Below are 26106 nucleotides of genomic sequence, written 5' to 3' on the forward strand. Positions count from 1 at the left end.
GGCCTATTATGGCTTGTGATATGTAACATTAGATATTTAAGGGTTATATCGTGTTATAGGGAGTCATATTAGACCATAATAGACAAAACAAGTCATACATGTCCTAATGGGCCATATTGGGCCTTGAAATTTGATGTGCCCAAATTTATACATATTTATTGCACATCTCTTACCTCATTTATACACTTTTGGTGGGAATTAATGGAAAATATATACTTATATATTGAATTGTGAATTTCCAGGGTTGTGAGGGGTTTGTTGGTGAATTGTGGAATTTTTTGAGGGCTACTAAAAGGAAATTGAACAAACATAAGAAGACATGACCATGTCTTTCAAATGACATAATCATGTTATTACAACTTCACAACCTTTTCTAAGATGACATAATCATGTCTTTCAAATGACATGATCATGTTATTACATTCTTGGCAAACCAGCTACAGCCCTTTTTCTTCAAAAGAAGTCGTGGTTCCATATTCAGCATTAAGCCATTGCATACACTATTGACCACTCTTTTAACCCTTAGGCACTAGTGTATACTCCTTGAACATGAGATATTACAATACTGAAGATACCAAAGAACCAATCAGAGGCTTGGATCTACATTTTGCTTGAACATGACCATGTCTCTATACAAACATGACCATGTCTCCCTTTCGACATATAAAAAAAGAGCCATTCACAATACAGGAGAGCCAGGAGAGTTTTAACCCACTTTTTAGAACTCTCTCAAATAATTGGTGATTTCAACTCATTTTGCAAGCATCTTGTTAGGCTTCCACCATCCTCAAGATCCTCTTTCTAATCTTCAATCTTTGTTTGATCTTAGTTTGCATTTCCTTGTTCTTGAACATGTTTTGTAAGCTTATTTCTAGTTTGATTGTAGTTGTATTAAGCCTTATGGGCTAATTACTTTTGCTATCTAGACAATGTTGAAGCTTTTGCTAATGTGATAAATTATCTATGCATGATTTTGGTAAATTGGTGTTATTTCAAGAATATGATTGAATTTATAAGTTAATATTGATGGTGTTCATACTTGTTAGAGTTGCATAATGTTGTTAGTTTTACAAATATTTAGGCATTCATGTTGGAAAACTATGTTCTAAATGTTTGTTTGTAAACTTTGAATGTTCATGCTTTCTTTGTTTACATTACTAAGTTAGGAATGACTAGTAAAGATTAACTTGATTATAATATTATTGATGAGTATGGAAACCTACACTTAATATTGGAAAATTGATGAGTGTTGTTATGATTCTTGACTTGGTGATGACTTGCTAGTTAAAGTTTCATAAGTTGATATTAATTTCATGTGTTTGGCTACTTTAGTGTAATCTTAGGTGGTTAGAATGTTGTTCATACTAGCTTTCCTTTGATTATGAGACTTTGTTGTTTTGACAAACAAGTTAGTCTATGTTTATCTCTTGATTGAAGATCCTTCATGATGATTATTTCCTAGTATTAGGTTGCTTGATTGTAATCTAGTATTCATGTTTGGATTCATGATGTTTTACCATATCATTGCTACTTTATCATATTATTGGAGTGGATTCATGTCTAGGTAGTTTGTTGGATTGATTGTGTTCTTGTGTTTTTACTTGCTTATTTTCATTGTGTGCTAGTTTAGATAATTAAAATTCAAAGTGAGATTTACTTGTTCGGTTGACCACCTACAAAGATTTAGTACTAGAAAGTTGTCGTGTCCATGGATTGATACTCGGTTCTTGCCAACACTTTATTACAAACGATAGGTACACTTGCCTTTCGTGTGTGGTTTAGTTGTAGGTGAAAACCTATTTTAAAACCCGATTTGTGTGGAACTTTTATTAACATTTTTATATATATATATATATTCACACACGTCAAGTTTTTGGCGCCGTTGCCGGGGACACAGTGATTTTTAAGGAACGATCCGAGTCTTTGATTAGCCTTGTTGGTATTTTTGATCTATCATATTTTATTTTATTTCATTTTTATTCATCTTATTTTTATTTTAGTTTTGTTTCTAGTTAGTTTCCGTGTCTTTATTCGTTTTCCGTTCCGCGTTCTTTCGGGTTATGAATGTCCACCACGCCCGGTCCTGAGCTTGTTTCACCTCTTTCTGAGCCCGAGCGACATCTTCGAGAAGGTTTAAGGAGGAAAGCACGCGAGGTCGCCGAGGTCATTGAAAACGAAGAAGTGGAGGATACCGACACCCCCGAGATAGAAGAAGAGATGGCGGACCCGAACGATCAAGGTCACATGGACGACTTTGCCACACCATCACTTGAAGGTTATGGCAGCAGCGTCACGCAACCCGAGATTGTAGTTAGTTTCGAGATCAAGTAGAGCATCATTCATATGGTTGAAATTCTGTTTCTTTTCATGGTCTCCAGAACGAGGACCCTCATGCTCACGTTTCACATTTCCTTCGATTATGTGCGAGATTCAAAATTACTAATTGTTCTGATGATGCCGTGAGACTTAGACTTTTTCCATTCTCACTTCGCGGGTCTGCTCTGGAGTGGTTAGAGGCACTCCCTTCCGGTTCCATCACCACTTGGAATCAATTAGTTGAGCAGTTTCTTCTTCAATATTTCCCACCCGATAAAACTGCTAAATTCCGAGCAAACATCACTGGTTTTCATGTCGATGATGATGAGTCACTTCATGCTGCATGGGAGAGGTTCAAGGGCTTGTTGAGAAAATGCCCTCATCACGGTTTGAGCCGTGGGCTTCAATGCCGTACATTCTTTGACGCTTTATCCGAGGCACAAAAGCAGGTCGTCGATCAGGTTGCGGGAGGATATTTCGGTAGGTGTACCCCAAATGAGGCACTTGATATCTTGGAGAAAGCCTCTAAGAAGAGTTTCGCGTATAATCCACCTCGTAGTATTCCTTCCATTAAGGGTGTTCATCAAGTTGATTCAAACACCCTTGTCTCCGCCCAGTTAGAAGCTCTTACCAAAAGATTTGACTAAATGCAATCTGATCTTGTCAAATCTAGTTCTCGTTGTGGTGTGTGTGACGGAAAACACCAAACCAGTCAGTGCCAGCAGGCTATGGTGGTGGAGGATGTTGACTTTGTGGGCCGCCAAAATAATGCCTACAGCAACACCTACAACCCGGGATGGAGAAACCACCCCAATTTCAGCTGGAAAGATGGTAGTAGCAATCAAAATCAAATGCCACCGGGTTTTGACAGAAAGCCAAATTATCAAAGTCAAACCCAATATCAATTTTACCAGCAAATCCCTCAATTTCAGGGTTCCAGCAGTGGTAATCAATCAGGTGGGGGGACTAGTGTTGAAAGCCTTTTGTCCCAACTTTTGGCTAAGACCGAGACCTCAAACAAGCTGGACGAGCAAAGGAACCTAAAAATTGATGAGACTCTCCAGAGGCACGATCTTGAGTTGAGGAATCAGAAAGCGTCCATGCAAACCATCGAAAATCAAGTTGGACAGATTGCTCAACTCTTCTCTGAGAGACAGCAGGGTAGCCTTCCTAGTAACACCGAAAGGAATCCAAATGTTGATGCTAAGGCTATTACCCTGAGGAGTGGTAGGACTACCATTCCTGTTGACGCATCGGTTTACACATTAATCTTCCGTTCCTTGATGCCCTGAAAGACATGCCGAAGTATGCTAAATTCTTGAAAGAGGTCCTCTCAAATAAGAAGAAGTTGGAGGAGCTTTCTTGTGTGACTTTGAATGAGGAGTGTTCCGCGGCCCTTCAGAATAAACTGCCCAAAAAAATGACCGATCCGGGCAGTTTCACCATTCCTTGTTTGATCGGTATTTTGTCGGTTAGTAATGCTTTAGCCGACCTAGGTGCTAGCATAAACTTGATGCCTTATTCCGTTTTTTCCAAACTAGACCTAGGTGAGCCTAAGCCTACTCGCATGAGCATCCAGCTTGCCGACCGTTCTGTGAAATATCCTCGGGGTATAGTTGAGAATATGCTTGTGAAAATCGATAAATTTGTGTTTCCTGTCGATTTTGTGATCTTAGACATGGATGAGGATAAAAATGTACCACTTATCCTAGTTCGTCCTTTCCTAGCCACTGCTAGAGCTCTCATTGATGTCTGCACCGGCAGACTCACTCTTAGAGTTGGAGACGAGGAGGTAACCTTTGATATTGGGAAATCCATGTGACACCCACAGGATCATGATGACGTACTTTACATTGATACCAATGATTCTTGTGTGTGTGAACACCTTCAGGGCACGTGTGAGGAGAGTTCTATGGATACTCAGTTGATTAGTGAAGTTGGTTCTGACCTTGTCATTGAACCTCTACTTGAGGAGTTGGTTTATGGTGTAGACCACGAGCCTCCTGAGTATTTGGAGAAAATTGAGGATGTTGACCGCGTTGCCAAGCCTAAGGCAAAACCTTCAGTTGAGGACCCACCATCCATTGATTATAAGGAGCTCCCATCCCATTTGGAGTATGCCTTTTTGGAGGATGGGTCCCGCTTGCCTGTTATCATTTCTTCGAGTCTGTCGAGTGAGGAGAAGGTTAAATTGTTTACGGTTCTCAAAAGGAACAAGCATGCGATCGCTTGGAAGATCATGGATATAAAAGGGATTAATCCATCCTTTTGTACCCAAAAGATCTTGATGGAGGAGGAGTACAAACCTGTGGTGCAGCATCAAAGGCGTCTCAACCCTAATATGCAAGACGTTGTGAAGAAAGAGTTCATCAAGCTACTCGATGTTGGATTGATTTATCCGATCTCTGATTCCCCATGGGTGAGCCCTATGCAGGTTGTCCCGAAAAGGGCGGTATGACGGTTGTGATGAATGAGAAAAACGAGTTAATTCCTACTCGTACCGTCACGGGATGGAGAGTTTGTATTGATTACCGCAAACTCAACGACGCCACGAGAAAGGATCATTTTCCCCTCCCCTTTATCGATCAGATGTTAGAACGACTGTCGGGAAAAATGTTCTATTGTTTTCTTGACTGCTTCTCGGGATATTTTCAGATCCCCATCTCTCCTGAGGATAAGGAGAAGACGACATTCACATGTCCCTATGGCACATTCGCCTACCATCGAATGCCCTTTGGATTGTGTAATGCCCCTTCCACGTTTCAAAGATGTATGGTGGTGATTTTTCATGATATGATCTAGGACTCCATGGAGGTATTCAAGGATGACTTTTATGTTTTTGGGAGTCCTTTTGATCATTGTTTGAGAAATTTGGAAAAAATGTTGGCCTGGTGCGAAGAAGCCAACCTTGTTCTTAATTGGGAGAAATGCCACTTCATGGTGAAGGAGGGCATTGTGTTAGGGCATAAGATTTCACAGGCGGGGCTTGAGGTCGATCGAGCAAAAATTGATGCCATTTCTAAGCTTCTGCCACCAAATTCAGTGAAGTCTATTAGGAGTTTTCTTGGTCACGCAGGTTTTTATCGGCGATTCATAAAGGACTTTTCCCAAATCGCCCGCCCGATGACTAAGCTCCTTGAGAAGGATGCCCCATTCATTTTCTCCTCTGAGTGCCTTCTTGCACTTGAATTGTTGAAAGAGAAATTGGTGAACGCTCCTATCATGGTAGCCCCTGACTGGACTCTTCCTTTTGAGTTGATGTGTGATGCTAGTGATTTTGCAGTCGGGGCAGTTTTAGGACAAAGACGGGATAAACATTTTCACCCGATTTACTATGCAAGCAGGACTCTGAATGACGCGCAGGAGCACTACACGACTACCGAGAAAGAGCTCCTTGCGGTCGTCTTTTCATTCGATAAATTTCGGTCTTATCTTGTCCTTTCTAAGACCATTGTGTTCACGGATCATGCAGCACTTCGTTATCTTTTCAGGAAACAAGATGCGAAGCCGAGACTCATTCGTTGGATTTTATTGCTGCAGGAGTTTGACATTGAGATTTGTGATAAAAAGGGCGCTGAGAATGTCGCGACCGATCATCTCTCTGGTCTTGAGTGCTCAGCTTCATCGGAACGAGTGGGGGTCCACATAAATGACAATTTCCCCCACGAGTTCCTCATGCATACCGAGACGAGAGATGATGATCATCCGTGGTTCGCGGACATCGCGAATTTTCTTGCGAGTGGGATCGTTTTGAAGGGCCTTACTCACTAGCAAAAGAATAAATTCTTCTAGATGTTAAGCATTATTTTTGGGAGGATCCTTATTTGTTTCGTGTCGGGGCCGATCAGCTCGTGCGTAGATACGTGTATGGTGATGAAGCACACAAAATCCTGAGTCACTGCCACGAGGGCCCGACCAGAGGACACCATGGAGCCACATCCACCGCGAAGAAGGTCTTTGACGCCGGTTTCTTTTAGACAACCGTCTTCTGTGATGCTCATGACATGGTGCAGTCTTGTGATGCTTGCCAAAGGGCAAGCAACATCTCATCACGAGACGAGATTCCCCAGCGACCGATTCAGGTTTGCGAGGTTTTTGATGTGTGGGGCATCAATTTCATGGGACCTTTCCCGACTTCTTTCAGCCATCGTTACATTCTAGTACCCGTTGACTATGTTTCAAAGTGGGCCGAGGCGCAAGCCTTGCCCACTAATGACGCTAGGTGGTTGTGAAATTCTTGAAGAAGTTGTTTTCTCGCTTTGGTGCCCCCAAAGCATTGATCGCGACCGTGGGACTCATTTCTGTAATGCCCAGTTGGAAAAGGCATTGTCCCGATATGGTGTTCATCATCGCTTCTCTACACCATATCACCCGCAAACGAGTGGGCAGGTCGAGGTCACCAATCGGGGTATCAAAAGAATCCTTGAAAAGACGGTTAGTCAGAACCGTAAGGATTGATCCGAGAAGCTGGATGACGCATTGCGGGCTTTCCGTACCGTCTATAAAACGCTGGTTGGTACGACACCGTTTAAATTGGTGTACGGGAAAGCGTGTCATCTCCCTGTTGAGTTCGAGCATAAAGCCTATTGGGCTTTGAAAAGTGCTAATCTTGATCTTTCATGTGCGGGCAAAAACAGGTTTGGTCAGATTCATGAGCTTGAGGAATTGAGAGGCCAAGCTTATGAGAATGCGAAAATTTACAAGGAAAGGACCAAAAGGCTCCATGACACCCGCTTGAAGAACCACAAACAATTCCAAGTGGGCGATCGTGTGTTGCTTTACAATTCTCACCTTCGTTTATTCCCCGGGAAATTGAAATCCCGATGGTCCGGCCCTTTTAGTGTGAGGCAAGTGTTCTACTATGGCACCGTTGAGATCGGCCATGAGGATGGACGCATCTTCAAGGTGAACGGTCATCGTTTGAAACACTATTTAAGTAAGCCGGTCGAGGTTGCATTGGAGGTTCTCGTCCTTCAACCCATGAAATAAGTGTGGGGAGCGTGAGTCTAGATATCGACTCCTTCAAAATTTAGCATGTTTAGGAATTTCATTTTTTTATGTGTTTAATGTTACTTTGTGTTTATGTTTATTTGTGTAGTACTTTGTTGGTGTGTAGACTTTATCTTATGGACTGTATTGTGGATTTGGTTCTTTTGTTATGGTATGGATTTGAGATTGTTGTGTTTATTGAGCATGTCATGGGCATGTTTTGGTTTTTTTTGGTTTGCTTTGGTTGCTTTGCCAGGTTGGTTGTTGGACGCTCGCGGTTGCATGGTCGGGTCTTTGGATTGCCACATTTCCGAGTCTTGGGAGTCACATTCTGGCAGCTTTCTGGATTTCAGGGGAGTGTTCTGTTCTCTCTTTGCACTTTACTTTTATAGTTTTTTGTTGTACATCGAGGGCGTTGTACAATTCAAGTGTGGGGAGGGAATTTAAGCTTTGTTTGTCTAAAATTAATTAAATGTTTTTTCCTTTTTTTTTCAAAACTCCTAAACAAATTTTTTAGCAAATAATAACCATTAAGCAATTTTTAATTCAAACATTAATTGCATTGTCCTAAAGCACAAATCTTTAAGACATTCAAGTCGAAAATCTTTAAAAAGACATACCTTTAAACATGACAAACAAAAAGATTCACATTCTTACCCATTCCGCCCGTTTCCCTGAGTTAGCCTCGTCAGTTGTTTTTGCTCATGTTTTTGCGGGCAATTGAGTGAGCCGGGTGATTATTGCAAAGTAGAACTTGTTTTTGGCATGCATTTCAAACCATATACACATACATAGTATAAACCATTTGAGGAATTTAGGATAAACCCATGTCTAGCCATTTTTCACTTATATTTCCCTTACCCACATTATTCCCCTAGTAGCCCATGTTTTGCCTTTTCCCGTGTTTTTCTTTTTCGCCCTATTTTTTATCGCCCACTTAGCCATAAAGCCTTTTATTTTTCACCCATTTTTGGTTAGAAATCCGGTTTGGCTAAGTTAGTTTGTTTTTCATTTCATTTTCATGTATTTTATCACTTGGGAATATTAGAAGCACAATGCTATCACCCAAAGTGTTTTATTAGTTTGTATTCATCTGTGTAGTCTTTATGGTAAAAAAAAGAAAAAAAAAAGAAAAAAAATGTTACAAGAAAAGAAGAGAAGAATAAGAAATTTGGTTAATCCCATATTGATGAAGTTTGATTTCAAAGAGCAATTTTTGGTCGTTAGCTCTCGGTTCGTTTAGACCACTTGGTTTAGTTAGTTAGTTTTATTTATAGCTAGCTTAGTTCCGGATTTTCTAGCCTTTTAGCCACTTTTCCCAAAAATTCCTCACCCTAACCCTAAGCCAAGTTACAACCCTCAAGTACTCATGTTTTATGCTATGTATGTGTCGGTCGGATTTGAGCCTTAAACAAGCCTATGCTTTTCTTGGTCATTGTCTTGGCATCGAGTGTTCTCAACATACACTATTACATGTATGATCACTAAAATAGCTGAGTGTGTGTGAACATTGTGAGGTTTGCAAGGTGGGAATGTGATGACAACTAATGTAATGTTCTTTAGACTATGTCTTCATATTTATTAGGCTTGTTCGGAAACATCAATAGTGCTTGCTTGTAAATCCTTTAAAACTGTAAATGATAATTGCTAGCGGGTTATTCTTGCGATTATGGAGTTTGTTTCATTTGCTTGAGGGCAAACAAAGTTTAAGTGTGGGGATGTTTGATGTGCCCAAATTTATACATATTTATTGCACATATCTTACCTCATTTTATACACTTTTGGTGGGAATTAATGGAAAATATATACTTATATATTGAATTGTGAATTTCCAGGGTTGTGAGGGGTTTGTTGGTGAATTGTGGAATTTTTTGAGGGCTACTGAAAGGAAATTGAACAAACATAAGAAGACATGACCATGTCTTTCAAATGACATGATCATGTTATTACAACTACACAGCCTTTTCTAAGAAGACATGATCATGTCTTTCAAATGACATGATCATGTTATTACATTCTTGGCAAACCAGCTACAACCCTTTTTCTTCAAAAGAAGTCGTGGTTCCATATTCAGCATTAGGCCATTGCATACACTATTGACCACTCTTTTAACCCTTAGGCACTAGTGTATACTCCTTGAACATGAGATATTACAATACTGAAGATACCAAAGAACCAATCAGAGGCTTGGATCTACATTTTGCTTGAACATGACCATGTCTCTATACAAACATGACCATGTCTCCCTTTCTACATATAAAAAAAGATCCGTTCACAATACAGGAGAGCCAGAAGAGTTTTAACCCACTTTTTAGAACTCTCTCAAATAATTGGTGATTTCAACTCATTTTGCAAGTATCTTGTTAGGCTTCCACCATCCTCAAGATCCTCTTTCCAATCTTCAATCTGTTTGATCTTAGTTTGCATTTCCTTGTTCTTGAACATGTTTTGTAAGCTTATTTCTAGTTTGATTGTAGTTGTATTAAGCCTTATGGGCTAATTACTTTTGCTATTTAGACAATGTTGAAGCTTTTGCTAAAGTGATATATTATCTATACATGATTTTGGTAAATTGGTGTTATTTCAAGAATATGGTTGAATTTATAAGTTAATATTGATGGTGCTCATACTTGTTAGAGTTGCATAATGTTGTTAGTTTTACAAATATTTAGGCATTCATGTTGGAAAACTATGTTCTAAATGTTTGTTTGTAAACTTTGAATGTTCATGCTATCTTTGTTTACAACTAAGTTAGGAATGACTAGTAAAGATTAACTTGATTATAATATTATTGATGACTATGGAACCCTACACTTAATATTGGAAAATTGATGAGTGTTGTTATGATTCTTGACTTGGTGATGACTTGCTAGTTAAAGTTTCATAAGTTGATATTAATTTCATGAGTTTGGCTACTTTAGTGTAATCTTAGGTGGTTAGAATGTTGTTCATACTAGCTTTCCTTTGATTGTGAGACTTTGTTGTTTTGACAAACAAGTTAGTCTATGTTTATCTCTTGATTGAAGACCCTTCATGATGATTATTTCCTAGTATTAGGTTGCTTGATTGTAATCTAGTATTCATGTTTGGATTCATGATGTTTTACCATATCATTGCTACTTTATCATATTAGTGGAGTGGATTCATGGCTAGGTAGTTTGTTGGATTGATTGTGTTTTTGTGTTTTTACTTGCTTATTTTCATTGTATGCTAGTTTAGTTAATTAAAATTCAAAGTGAGATTTACTTGTTCGGTTGACCATCTACAAAGATTTAGTACTAGAAAGTTGTCGTGTCCATGGATTGATACTCGGTTCTTGCCAACACTTTATTACAAACGATAGGTACACTTGCCTTTCGTGTGTGGTTTAGTTATAGGTGAAAACCTATTTTAAAACCCGATTTGTGTGGAACTTTTATTAACATTTTTATATATATATTCACACACGTCAAAATCTCTAATGGCCCATTATGCATATAATTTTAAATTGTGTATTAAGAGGTACAACTCGCCTAACCCGTCGATATACATTAAACATAGGGGTGGCAAATGGGTTGGGTTGGGTCGAAACAAGTTATGGGTCGGAATGGGTTAGGGTCGAAACGTGTCAGGGTTGGAACGGGTCAACTAAAAAAAGGTTGTTATGGTTCGGGTCAGAACGGGTCAGGGTCAAAAGGTTCGGGTCATAACGGGTCCAGGTCAAAATGGGTCAAGGTCGGAACGGGTCAAAACGGGTCTCGAGTCTTTTTTTTTAACAAGGACAACATAAGAAATGTTTTAGTTTTATCATTAAAATTCATGTTCCAGTCCATTTCGTTTCAGCACTTAACAACTCATTTTACAGCAAACAACATGCTAAACAGCTCGTTTCAGTGATTTTTTATTCCGTTTTAGCACTTAACAGCTCGTTTTAACAGCAAACAGCATGTTAAACAGCTCGTTTCAGCAAGTTTCAGTTCGTTTCAGCACGTAACAGCTTGTTTTTACAGCAAACATCATGTTAAACAGCTCGTTTCAGCAATTTTTCAGTCCGTTTCAGCACTTAACAACTCATTTCAGCACTTAACAGCTCGTTTTTTACAGCACACAACATGCTAAACAGCTCGTTTCAGCGACTTTTCATTCCAAATCAACACTTAACAGCTCGTTTTAACAGCAAACAGCATGTTAAACAGCTCGTTTCAGCAAGTTTTCAGTTCGTTTCAACACATAACAACTCGTTTTTACAGCAAACATCATGTTAAACAGTTCGTTTCATCGATTTTTCAGTCCGTTTCAGCACTTAACAGCTCGTTTCAGTACTTAATAGCTCATTTTTACAGCAAACAACATGCTAAACAGCCCGTTTCAGCGATTTTTCAGTCCGTTTAAGCACTTAACAACTCGTTTCAATAGCAAACAGCATGTTAAACAGCTCGTTTTAGCGAGTTTTCAGTTCGTTTTAGCACGTAACAGCTCGTTTTTACAGCAAACATCATGTTAAACAGCTCGTTTCATCGATTTTTAGTCCGTTTCAACACTTAACAGCTCATTTCAGCACGTTTTGACCAGTTTTGCAGCAATTCATCAATAAAAAATCAATAGTTCAACTCGTTTTTGCCCGTTTCAGCAGGTTACATAACCAATACTTCAAAACGTTTTGTGTTTTTAATCCAGAAAACAAGTATAGGCAAACGTTTAGTGTTTTCAAAACTAGTATGCAAGTATGTCCATGTTTTCAATCCAAAACCTGGTGTCACGTGTAACAGAGTTTTCTCAAAACCAAATGAATGCATTTGACTCGTTAACTGTTACCAAGTACAAGTGTTTTAAGTTATGAGAGTATGTTCAACAACACATAACTCTAAGACCCACGTACGAACTCACACACAAATACAAACTTGACCCGACGAATCGTTGGTGATAATAAGTAATGTCAACAGTACCGAAAGTCCTAACATATATCCACGCATCATATCATGGCAATGCAACCAAATATTCATCATACAACTTAACTTATAATCATTCAGTTCACGAGACAGATTCTGGCATGTACAAACTGATTTTATTCACAAAGAAAAGATTAAGGATAAATTCTACAAAATTTACCACAGTATGATATATGAATCAGGTTTCTCAAACAATTTTTTTTATATTTTTCTCAAGCATAGAAAACTCACAATAATTCAACCATTACAGATAGGTACTAACAGTTCAGCAGATTGCGCAACAAAACCTAGTTTAATGGTTCTATCAACTCATTAAACCAAATTGTGTAAGACCAATTGGGTTATCTTTTAAAATCATAATACTAAGTTTCAGAAGTGGAACCAACCCGTTTGTCATTAGGGAGTTATGGTGTCCGAAAAATGGACCAGAATATAACTCCCCGAATCAGCTTTGATATATGTTTTTGTAAAATCATAAACGGTATTCAATACTCATCCAAAAATTACAAAATTTACCTTTCTGGAAACTAGACTCAGAATACTATATCCTAAAATCAAAAATCGATCAATAATCATCATTTAACAGCGATTTACAGACCAATCAATAAATGAGAACGAATCTGTCAGCCAACTGTTCTCAACAAAACTCAAACCCTAACATGTTTAAGACATCACTAGGGTTCTAATTAATCATGTTAAAAACCCCCGTTAGAAAATATAAATCCAACAATGATAAAAAAGTAAAGATTCAAAAATGTCACTTGCAACTTGTATCAAGATTGTTTAAATTAGAACGAATACTAATCGATTGAATCCAAGACCTAATTGCTTACATTCAAACCCTTGAACACCCAAATTTCTCAAAATTAAAGTATAAATCACCTACCTAACCAAGATGAGCTTCAATCGATGTTAATGAGTGATGAAAGTATTAGCAGCAGGTGATGGATTAGGGTTCAGATTGGTTACTGAAGGGTGGATGCCTGGTTGGTCACACAAAAGAATTAGAATGTGGCTATTAATTATCAATAGTCACACTTTTGTTTTGATGTAACTGTTAGCTTTTAGCCATACATAAAAATTTATAAGTGGCTATAAAATAATGCTTTATGGTCACATAAACCCCTTAAGTGTGACCACATGTATAAGCTTTTAGCCACATATGAAACAATTAAAGTGTGGCCATTAACTACTAACGGTCACACGTTTTGTTTGCTGTCACCGTTAACTTTTAGCCACATATAAAACTTATAAGTGGCTAACAAACAATACTCTATGGTCACATATACCCGTAAGTGTGGCCATATGTATTAGTTTTTAACCACATCGTTATCAAACTAATGTGAGCGTAGATCATATTTGGCCATATTTTACTAAGTGTGGCAAGTAAAAGTCACATTTCTTTATGAAATTGTGGCTAACGGTTTCGAACAACTGTGTTTTTTGTCACACGAATTGAAAAAGTGTGGCTAAATGTTCTAGCAGGTGTGATTTTTTGCCACAAAAATCTAATTTATGTGGCTAAAGGTTCTAACAGGTGTGTTTTTTGTCACACGAATTGAAAAAGTGTGGCTAAATGTTCCAGCATGTGTGATTTTTTGCCACAAAAATCTAATTTATGTGGCTAAAGGTTCTAACAGGTGTGTTTTTTGTCACACAAATTTAAAAAGTGTGGCTAAATGTTCCAGCAGGTGTGATTTTTTGCCACAAAAATCTAATTTATGTGGCTAAAGGTTCTAACAGGTGTGTTTTTAGTCACACGAATAACAAATGTGTGGCGAAAGAGACCTTTAGCCACACATTTAGACCGAGGTGTGGAAAATCGCCCAGAGCATGTGTGTGACTAAAAGCCAATATTCACATAGTGTAATTTATCGAAACATGGATCCTTATATTGTACTTAGAAATGATGAGATATAAGTTATGATCTATTTCTCTAGTTTTGGTAATTCTGAAATAACATCGTTAAAACGATTGCTTAGTTTATCATGCTAGTTAAAGAAATCATATGTTAACTTAATGTGTAATTATAACCTACTTAAATCAACCAATGGGAGATTGTGTGACTAAACTATAACCACCCAAAGTTGTTAGAATTGGTATTTGAGAAATCGAAATCGATCCTAATAATTCTACTTTACTAAACTACTTCCAACTCAAATTGACACTCTCGTGGTAGCATGACATTAGGAAGGGGTTGACTTTAAAATACGCATGCTACTTTATTTTATGTCATAGGATATGCTCACTTAGAAATGAGGCGCTATTCTACCATATATATTATTACGGCAAGTTTATCATATATTTACTTTATAATCATCAAGGATAAATGGAGTGGATTCTTGATCTTAGATGGTAACCTTCATATAATTGAATTACTCATTTAGAATTTCTCGTCTTGGTCACCTATATTATATATATATATATACACACACACATATTATTTTATAAAAGTTAAAAATCAACCCTAAAATGATTAAAACTCTCTGATTAAACTAAAACAAAGATTCATTATTAGAAACATTTGTGTCCACGGATCGATACTTGGTTCTTACCAATACTATTCTACATATATGATAGTAGAAATCACTTTTATGAATTTAAAACACGATCTTGTGCAAAAGCTAAATATCCAATCGATTACTATTTGTGCAAAAGCAAAATATCCAATCGATTATTATTTTGCAAGCTACACGCGGCACGCATCAATGGACGTAGTAGAGATGAGGATATTGAGGTGGATGTTTGGGAACACAAGGCTAAAGCAAATAAATATGAGGTTTTTAGAGAGTAGTTAGTATATCATATAAGATAAAAGAAAAGGATGGATATGGTTTAGGCATGTGAAGAGGACGCAGATGTCAGAGCCATTTAGAGCGGGGGAAACTCTCATTATGGAGGGGAAGAGGAGAAAAAGCATACCTAAATCTAGGGACATGATTCATGATAGGAGTTTGTTGAGACGTAGGATTAGGTTAAAATACTTTTATAGAAATGTAAAATAAGGTGGGTCGCAGGGGATTTCTTTTTGCCTAAACGTTATGTGGATTTTGCATGTTATTATCCCCTTGTATTTATGTTACATTTTGTTTCTGATGTCATATCTATCTATGTTTACAATGCAATCTTTCACACATATAGTTTTATTGGCAACTATCTACATACACACAAATGTATACACATATACCACATGTTTTTGTATATTAATATGTTGCGTGTTTTTTGAGCCGAGGGTCTCTTTGGAAGCCACATCTCTATACCTAGGGATAAAAGTAAGGAATTCCGACATCCCACCCTCCCAGACCCTATCAACAGCTTTGCTATATGTGAGATTTACTACATTTGGTTGTTGTACTTTGGTCTACATTGGTAGCAAATTACCAATAGCGGTACCCTACCATATCGGCCGAAGGTTACTAAAGATAAAAATCTACGTCAGTTTGAGCTCCATTCTTCATTAGCAACTTGTTATTGTCACTAAGTTGCTATGTTAACATTACCTCTCTTTATCGAAAATAACTTGCCATAAGTACCAAGTTATTCTATAGTTTCTATTTCAATAACAATTAATTTTTAACACCTAAATTTCACCTTACATTGCACCTGCAAGGAATTCAGTCCACTACCACATTGGTGGAGATCAAACACCATGCCACTAGATCGAAAGGTCTAGAGTTGTTAACTTTTAGTATCAATAGTCTTAAATAGTAAAATATATGTTCTTGTTGGGCCTCGTTTTGTTATTACATTATGTTAGGCCTATGCATTTGATAGCACGTCAATATAATATTTATTCTAGATCTACGTCAACTCCTTTTGTTGGGCTTAAGCCATCTACTTTGTAAAGCCAATGGGCAAGCCCATTTAAGGCCAATGAATGTAAAACCCTAGGGAGCATGGATGCCCTATATAAGGGCTACTATTCAACCACGCTCCACTAGTCTTTGTTTTCTAAAACTTCATCATCTCTTCTTTAATTCTTCAGTTTTACACACACGATCCGAGATCCGAATTTTATAAGTGATTTCCTCTCATTATTAAAACAGATTGATCCAAAACTTTGTTATGAGATCCATCCGGAAACCTACAAATGGTATCAGAGCTTCGGCTCAACTTTTTGTGGGGTTTTCGGGTCATCTTTTTGGATTTTTATCATGTTAGTATATTTGAGTTTTAAAATTTTGAGTTTGTCGTAAGATTTAGTATATTTTGAACTTTGGTTTTCCTCAAAATCAACCAGATTTGAAATTTCATGTTCATCGGCGTGTTGCGAGTTTGAGTTCAGCAATATCGAATTCGCATATATTTGGTAATTCGTCATTCGCAGTTCAAAGAAATTCGTAGGTAAAGGAATTCACAAGTCTCTGTAATTCACAACCTTGGGTAATTCGCAGCTCTGGAAAATTCGCAACTCTGGTTAATTCGTACAAGTTTGTGATTTGAAAAATCTTCAGGTTCGCAAAGACATTAAATTTGCATTCTCATCACATTTGCAAACACCGATCAACTCGCATTAGCAACTCTTAATTTGCGATTGGGAACTTATGGACTTAGAATTTTTTTTTCTGAATTTTTGTTTAATCTTAGAGAATACCTGATCATGGTTTCGGAAGCAGAAATGTTGTTAAAACACTACTTATTGATTGATAATCAATGTGGGTCAAACAACAAGCTTCCTAAAATCATAAGCTTTAAAGAATTTAATTATTGGAAGTACCGCGTTAAGAACTTTTCAAGAACCCTTGACATGAGAATCTTAACATCTATTGAAAAGGGACCTCGTCCCATGATTAAAAATTCTGCCAGTGAAAAGGTTGAGAAGACTCTTAGGGCCATGACTCCCGAGGATTTGGAATTACTTGTTGATAAAAAGGCACTCGGTTACTCAACCATGTGTTTGGACATGAAAATTACTCAAAGTGTGAAGGAGTGTAATACGGCTAAGGATCTATGTGATGCATTGGTGGAGAAGTTTGAAGGTAAACTTGATATGAGGGAAAGCAGTAATAATATGTTGAACGGGGAATTCAATATGTTCAACAAAATTCAAGTTTAAAGCATTGAGTATATTATTAACCACTTTGAAGCTTTAAATACCAAGATGTGAAGCACATGAATTATTTGTGAAGTCGAGGAACTCAACAAGAAATTTCTTTACTCACTTCCTTATACCTGGAACGACAATGTCACTACCATAAAGAAAACGAGGAACATGTGCAAGTCTTCCCTCACTGAGTTGGTTCCTGTCATCCGTTCATTAGAAATGGATGATAAGCTTCTTTTTGCCAAGCATATGAGTTCTCTCAATCATGCTGGAGTGTCAACCGGGACCAAAGCAGGAAATGCTTTCTTTTCACAAGCCCATCGAAGAGTTCACGTTACTGATGGCATCAGGGGGGTGTTCAGTTGGGTATTCAAGATAGGGGAAATCAATCACTCGTTTCATCAGCTAGTTTATATGATTCATCAACTCAAAATGTTATCCAAAACATGGTGAATTAAGCCGTTAATAAGATTTGAAGGCTCATGGTTTAGCAACTCCAATCAACAATACAAGCCCACAAAGCCCTTATGTTTATGATTGCCACATCACTTTGTCCCATGCCTTCATGGCCTGTCATGAAGAACTACTGAAGGGAAATCTCATACCACTGAATTTCACTTAGGGTGATCTTCCTGAAACTAATTAACAGGACTTTGAAGAGATGGGCATCAAGTATCATATGGCAATGGTTGTTCACAAGGCATCTAACTTCATGAAAAAGTATAAAAGAACTTTCAAAGAACCGGTAGAAACAACAATATCGGGTTTGATAAGGAGAAGCTTCAATGTTGCAACTTCAATGAGCCTGGGCACTTTGCCCGAGAGCGTACAAATTCAGCCGTAATGAAGCCTGTGAATCAGTTGAATATTGTTTATGTTACTAATGGAGAGGTTGGTAAGAACTCAGTAATAAAGAAGATTGATTAAGGTTCCTCAAGTGCCGATGGAAGGGCAATGCTAACTCAGTCTGGTGAACCTAACTGTGAAGCTCAGCTAAGTGAGTTAATGGTGCCCATCAAATTTTCCAAGATGGCATTTGTTCAAGGTGAGAGTTCAAGTAGCGATGGAAAGAAGAATGTTGGGGATGCCAAAGAAAAGACTGTTGATAACGAGGAATTAAAAAATAATAATGGAGGCTCAGGGTGGAACTAACCAAGCTCACCATATCCTCCTTAAGGTCCTGTCAAGGAGGACTATCAATGGTATTTGGTACTTAGACAATGGTTGCACCCGACATATGACGGGAGATGAATCCTTGTTGTTTGATGTTCAACCATTCGATAGCGGATTAATGTCTTTTGCATGCAAGATGGGAGGGTAATTAACTAAAATGGAGAGAGTTTCTAATCGGAATGTATAATTCAATGACGTCAATAGGGTTCAGGAGCTCAATCAATATTGGCTCATTGTCTTGCAAATTTGCGATAAGAAATACTCAACTTACTTCGCCGGAAATGAATGCTTGATCTTGAATCCTGGTTTCAAGATTTAAGTTGAATGGATTCTTATGCGTACTCTGAAGCATAATGATGCTTATTTGTTAGACATGAGAAGCTCATATTCTCGTCAAACTGCTTTGTGTTTGATGACTAAAGCCTAGAAGAATGATTCATCACTTTGTTATCGTCGTTTCAGACATGTCAACTTTGTGAATTCGAACAAACTTGTCAAAGGTGAACATGTAAGTGGTTTGCCTGTTAAATCTTTTTTATCTACTAAAAAATGTATTTCATGTTCAAAATTCAAACAACACAATCTCCCTCACAAGCCAAAAACATTCAATTATACAGATTCCATTCTTCAGCTTTTTCATATGGATGTGTTTCGTCATATTCATCATTTGAAAATAGGTTGAAAAGCCTATTGTCTTGTTGTTACTGATGATTTTTCTCGTTTCCCATGTACTTTTCTATTAGAATCCAAGGATGAAACTCCTCAATTCTTAATTAGATTCATGAATCTTGTTAAATATTAGACAAACCAAAAGTTAAAGGGGATTCGGAGGGATAATGAAACTGATTTTTGCAATGGGGCCTTGAATGAGTTTTATAGCTCAAAGGGGATAAAGCGTCAATACGGTGCTTCTTACACTCCACAAGAAAATGGCGTGACTGAAAGACAAAACCATACTCTAATTGAAGCAGCGAACAATGTTGTCAAACTCCGAGTTACCAGTCTTCTGCATGGGCAAAGTAATTAATACGGCATGTTTCGTGACAAGTATTTGAACTCCATATGAAGTCTACTACAAAACAAAACCTCAAGTCAACTAATTCAAAACGTCTGGATACCCATGCACTCTTTTGAAAAAGAAGATGAATGTTACTTCGTCGGTTATGCTACCAACATGACTACATACGTATCATAGAATCTTACAATGTTGACTGGCAGGAGCAGAATCAAACAGATGCCCACACCGGACCTGGTTGGCTCTTTATCTAAGACTACATGTTCAATCAGTTTCATGTATTCTCTACCATCTCATCTTCATCCACCACTACTCCATCCACAGTTACCCCTACTTATCTCATCAAATCACTTGCATATGAATTGGGGCATTCGATAATTTCAGTAGAGACACCAATTCCTCCTCCATCTATTGCAGTTAATCCTCTGCCTCAAGTAGTAGATACAATGATGAAGTTCTGATTGATGATGACTCATATTCAAATTCTTCACACCTGCCGACTAATAATGTTGATCCAACACCCCCCCCCCCCCCGCCTCAAGGAGTTTGCAGTTGGCACTCAGCAAAATCCGACTGTGATTGAATTTGTTCGATCACAGTCTCCCTCAAACGATGAAGTTCTTTCTATTATATACAACTCAACTGACTCCAACCCTATTCAAACAATTCCAGTTCCATTCTTGAACGATTGCTGGGATGGTTCGATTGCACCAAATCATGTGGTGGAATAAACATATGATGAAACTAATCCAACTGAATCTTTTCAGGTAAATGCTCCATCCATTTTTCATCCTATTGTTAATTTGACTATTGAACTGCAGGTACATCCTATTTCTTAAATGAGAATTCACAAGACGCATCCAACATGCAGTATTATTGGATCTACGTCTACAGGTATTCAGACACAAAGCAAGTCCGGGGACATAAACAAGTGTCTCTTTGCATGCTTCATATCACAAATTGAACCCAAAAACTACCGCCATACTTTGAAAGAAAATTCATGGGTTGAAGCCATGCAGGAAGATTGTCTCCACTTCAAGAAGCTAAATGTATGGAAACTTGTAAAGTAACCCGCCCACAAGCGTATGATAGGAACCAAGTGGGTATTCTGAAAAAATAAAGAAAACAATGGAGTGATCATTCATAACAAAGCAAGATTGGTGGTTCAAGGTTTCCCTCAACGAGAGGGTCTTGATTATGTTGAAGTCTATTCCCCATTTGCTAGACTTGAGGCTATTCAGATCTTTATTAGCTTGACAAATCCCTCTATGGCCTCTACCAAACTCCCTGAGCTTGATATGCAAATCTAACAGAGCATTTTCTGGAAAATGGCTATAATGGGGGTGTAATCAATCAAACTCTATTTGTCAAGAAGGTAGCTGTTGATCTGATTCTTGTCCAAATCTATGTTGACGACATTATTTTCGGATCCACAAATGATGATTTGTGCAGAGAGTTCTCCAAAGCCATGAGGTGTCGGTTTGCAATGAGTTCGTTGGGACGTTTCCTATACCAATTTATACAATACCCACGGAATATTGGTCATCAAGAAAAGTATGTTCATTACATTCTTCAAAAGTTTGAATTCAAGACTGGTGATTCGTCTCCTACACCAATTTCTACAAGAACCGCGTTAGCTCAAGATACATTGGGGGAACTCAGTCAACCAACACCCTTACAGGTCTATGATTGGCTCCTTAATGTATCTCATTGAAAACCGGTTGGACATCATGTTCCTTATTTGTCAGTGTGCCAGTTATCAATTTGATCCAAAGGAATCTCACTTAACCACTGTCAAATGTATATTTGGATATCTTAAGGGGAAACCTCAATTGGGTTGTGGTATCCAAATAATTCCCCCTTAAATATGCATGCCTACACCGAGAACGATTACGGATGTTGCATTCTAGATAGAAAGTTAACTACAGGAGGATGTCAATTCCTTAGTGATCGTTTAATCACTTGGAAATGCAAGAAGCAGATGATTGTGTCCACATCAACTGTTGAAGATGAATACGTTGTCGCGTCTAAGTTTTAAGGGCATTATTTTCATTTGGTAAGAAAAAAAATAATCATTCAATCCACCTTAAACTTTGTGTTTTTCAAACCTGGATACTTATAATGGGACGGAGAGAGTAGTTGGTATCTCACCATGGACCGGTCCCTCACAAACTAGCCACAACCATTTTAAGAAACATGTCTTTTACGGGTGTGTGTGATACGGCTTTGGGCTAAAACCAAACCGAAAATCAAAACATCGGTTTATGGACTTTTGAGACCGTTAAGTTTCGGTTTTCTCGGTTTTTTCCATTTCAACTTGAAAATTTTAGGTCGAAAAGAAAGTTGGCCGAAAATAATGAGTTTAGATATAATTAATTTTGTTAATTGTTAATTAATATACTATTATACATTTAGCCAAAAATATTTAAGTTACATACTTATTAAATTCTTATAAATTACATAAAATACAAATAAAAAATAGAAATTCGGTTCAGTTATGTTTTTTTTTGGTTTTTATTACATGTAAAACCAAAACCAAACCGTTAGTTCAATTTATACAAAAACATAAAACTAAACCGTCGGTTTTTGTTTTGGTTTGGTTTTTTCGGTTTCTTTCACCCCCCTAGTGCCCTTAGTGTAATTGTCTAAACTCTAAAGATGTTTATAATTCAAAGAGTTAAGTCCAAGTTTCCAGCAAGTACATACCAGTATTGAAACACACAAAACGAATATAAAACTTCAATTATGGGAAAACGTCCTTTGACGATAACAAATCCAATCGTGATATCTACATTTTATTTTGGTAACTTAGCACAACTGTAAACTCTAAAATCAACCTCATAAATAAATAGATCTAATATTAATTATTTTTCATTTGAGTTATTGACTCTCAAATATACCAATCATCAAGATATCCAACCATCATTGTCCATCATAAATAATCAAATCAGACCTAGAAGAAATATGAAATGAAACCTAGATGGAATCAAACACGGTGGTGAAAGTGTATATGGCCATGGTAGAGGGAGTAGAAGTGATATGTGACTAAAGTGATAGGTTTTTCCAGCGGTAGAGAGAGAGAGAGAGAGAGAGAGAGAGTAAATAGTAAATGGTAGAAAAAAGAAAACATGTGACACATTAACTGTGGTTGTTAGTGCACAGATTTTTGTGTTGGGTACATATTATCCTTATGTGACTTTACGATCAACTATCCTTAAGTTATGTTCCAGGCTACGTAGGATCAAGGATACTCGGTATTTATTGTTCTCTAACATTTGTATTATTTGAATGGTGTTGTATTTAACAGGTAAAACGGCTAAGAGACCAAGTCTACGTATTTGTTCGCCAGTCCATGAAGTTTAGCACGCGGTCAAATAGTAGCAACGGATCATGGAGAGGTGGCGGAATTGTAGGAATATTAGTTAGCATATTTTTTTGTATATAATGAGTAATGATTAGTTTAGGTCACACAAACAACCCTCATATTACAATCGGAGAGATTATTCTAGCTACGATTACTCACATTTAGTTTTATTGTACTCACTAATCATATGCTCTACACTTGTAATATCCTTTTTGATTAATATTTTGGTAATCGACAATTGTCATCACCCGGGGTTTTTGTGCCGGTGATTCTTAATCGATCAAGGGCTTTTTCTCGTAACAAATCTCTGTGTTCTTTTCCATTTTTTCTACATACTCATTGTTATTATACAAGAAATCTACCTCACTAAACCGATTTGGCTACATAATGCATAAAACCGATTTTTGCCCAAAACAATTTGACGCCCACCATAGGGCAAGTGGTGCTTTAATCCAGAAGATTTATCATCAATTTTCAACCTTTTTAGCCCATACCATTACCAATGGCCTCTCAACAAACTTTTGCTTCAACTACCATGCCTTCATCACTTTCTCTCTCATCAAAAACTTCATTACCGATGCCTCCTCCACCTGTGGGAGTACAGAGAACCAACGCTTCGGGAAGCAAAATGCAAACTCCAGTCTTCCAAGGCTCAAAGTCCACTGCTGCCACTTCGGTGGTAACTTCTAACAATGATGTTTCGGCTATGTTTTCACAGGTTAAGGCGTACATGGAGCAGCAGAACAAAACCAACCAGAGGATCCTACGCGAAATTGAAGATCTCAAGAAAACAAAGAGGCCAGTGAAGGATCAGACTCCCTTAATGCCTATGATGCAGGATTTCACCACCCAGGATACGTGGCTCAACGTCCTTAAGGATCCTCCATCCTTCAACAAGGATCATCAATCTTCCAACTAGATCCTTCAACCAGGATCTTCTATCTTTCAACCAGGATCCATGGGTCAGCACGCTTAAGGATCCTCGATCCTCCAGCAAAGATCATCTGTCCTTCAGCCATGATCCATCGGTCAGCACACTCAAGGATCTTTAATCTTTCAGCAAGGATCATCCATCCTTCAGCCAGGATCCTCTGGATTATTCCATCAAGGACCCTTCAACTATCAGCCTCAAGGATCCTTCATGCAGAGTCAAGGATCCTCGGAAGTTCAACGTCAAAGGTCGTCTGAGGTTCATGAGGAAGACTTTATCCCCATGAAGACCATTGCTTCCGGTGGACCAACTGTCATAGCTGATACTTCTTACCCTGGATACTCTTCTGGGATTCCAACATTAATCAGCAAATAAGTAACCTTTATAATCATATATCTTTAGACACTAACCTTGACACTTGTTTGAATGTCCTACGAGCCAAGATCTAGCTGCTAACACGATACATCAACACGAGATCGATACTTTAAATTACACTTTATTGATAAATACCAATGAATACATTATGATGAATAATAACTTTAACTAGGATCTCGCTCACTCTCTATATTATGAACAGGAGCTGCCTATTTATAGTCCAAAGCTCCCATTCGTTAAGTTAGTCTCATTCGTTATACTTAAGTAACGAATGAGACACCATTAGTCATGCTTCCATAACGAATGGTAATAACTTAATGAATTAGCTATCATTCGTTATGCCTTCATAACGAATGGGCCTCCATTTGTTATATTACATAACGAATGGGCTTATAACTTAACGATTAATCTAGTTAACTAACGAATGGACCTCATTCGCTATACAATCCATAGAGAATAAGCCATTTTACATTAAATAAACATACGAGACTATCTATAACTTATTCGATTGCTACGGACACCAAAACCGTGCACTAACAGTTCTACACAAGATACAGGTATCAATCTAGCCATGGCCAAGGAACTACAGAAACTGAAGGATATGATATCCAGTGTTCCAGAAGTAGTTCGACCCATTCCTAAGATTCCGAAAGGAAGTCATGAGCTATCAACGTTTGCTCCACCGATATGTGATGTTGAGATCCCGAAGCACTTTCAAACCCCCAATATGAAGGTTTACGATGGCTCAACCGATCCAGAGGAACATGTGGCTCAATATAGGGAAATAATGGAAATCAATCCCATTCCTGAAAGACTTACGGAAGCCAACACGTGCAAAGGTTGTGGATCCACATTAACTAGATCTGCTCTCAAATGGCTGCTAAGTCATCCTCCCTACTCTGTTACTTCATTTTCACACTTAGTTAATTTTATCAATAGCCAAATTTCTTGTAGTAGAAAATTTGAGAAATTAACTAGTGATTTATATCGTGTTTTATAACCTCGTGATGAATCCTTAAGGGATTTTGTCACCAAGTTTGGAAGGGAGGCCTTAGAAATCCCTAATATTGACATGGCTACGGCTGTTGAGGCATTCAAGATGGGGTTACAAAACGACTCCCCATTTTATGATGATCTCGTTATGACCCATGAAGGACATTAGATGAAGTCTGGAAAAGGGCGCTTAGATTCATCAGACAGGTGGATGATAAAAGGATACAGGAAAGGTTGGGTACTTTAACAAAATCGGAGTCACCCGATAAGAAACAAGGATCCTCCTACAAAAACAACAATCCCAAGCCATATTCAAAGTTCAACAACCAAAATGTCGGTGCGGTTGAAGAAGACGACGATGATGATGAGGATTATCCAAGAATATCCGATTATTGTTTTTCCTTTAATACTAATGGCTTAATATTCACCATGAGAGATCTTGGAGAAAAAGCAAGGTGGCCTAAGAAAATTGAGAGGTCAACGTCCTTCAAGGATAAGTCCAAATGGTGTGCATTCCACGAAAACTTCGGCCATGTGACCGATGACTGTATCGGTCTGAGTGGAGAAATTGGGTATCTTCTAAGCAAGGATCACTTCAAGGAGCTTATGGGAAGAAAGAAGTCAAGGATCCAGGATCCTGAAGAAATCCCACAGAAAGCTGCTCCACCACCACCACCTGATGCATAGATTTTCAACTTTATCTCGGGGGTTCGGACATCTGTGGAACCTCATTCTCTTCGGCGAAACGATATGCCAAGGAAACCAAATTGGAGAATGGTGAAAGACCCATCAGGACAACGACTTTAACCGATCAAAGGATCATAACCTTTGACAAGGAGGATCGCATGCACCTTCAGGATCCTCACCACGACGGTTTGATTATCAGTTTATTTATTACTCCTCGGCGAAACAATATGTTCGCAGGATACTCGTAGATGGTGGGAGTTCAATGAACATCATTCAGGCCGATGTACTCGG

At 38.0% G+C, this 26106-nt stretch overlaps 1 protein-coding gene and 1 non-coding gene across 2 annotated transcripts; one reads left to right on the forward strand and one right to left on the reverse strand.

Moving 5' to 3' along the window:
- Window positions 1-2600: 2600 nt before the first annotated feature.
- On the reverse strand, window positions 2601-2707 carry LOC143601900 (small nucleolar RNA R71). The gene has a single exon (XR_013147744.1). It is a non-coding gene; the product is annotated as a small nucleolar RNA R71 (small nucleolar RNA).
- A 906-nt stretch (window positions 2708-3613) lies between these two features.
- Window positions 3614-4774, forward strand: LOC143601899 (uncharacterized). The gene is made up of 2 exons (XM_077079177.1): window positions 3614-4108; window positions 4208-4774. The coding sequence occupies exons 1-2, from the start codon at window positions 3614-3616 to the stop codon at window positions 4772-4774; spliced, it is 1062 nt and encodes a 353-aa protein (XP_076935292.1).
- The last annotated feature ends 21332 nt before the right edge of the window (window positions 4775-26106 follow it).

This window comes from Bidens hawaiensis, unplaced genomic scaffold (assembly GCF_021521415.1).
Source record: "Bidens hawaiensis isolate Kalapana, Puna unplaced genomic scaffold, B.hawaiensis_p1.1 tig00057539_1, whole genome shotgun sequence".
Classification (NCBI taxonomy): Eukaryota; Viridiplantae; Streptophyta; class Magnoliopsida; order Asterales; family Asteraceae; genus Bidens; species Bidens hawaiensis.

Bases quoted from the DNA above. Each gene is read 5' to 3' on its own strand.
- LOC143601899 (XM_077079177.1), top strand. From the start codon at position 3,614: ATGCCGAAGTATGCTAAATTCTTGAAAGAGGTCCTCTCAAATAAGAAG. The intron at 4,109-4,207 runs GTAACCTTTGAT...GAACACCTTCAG, and splicing joins TTAGAGTTGGAGACGAGGAG to GGCACGTGTGAGGAGAGTTC.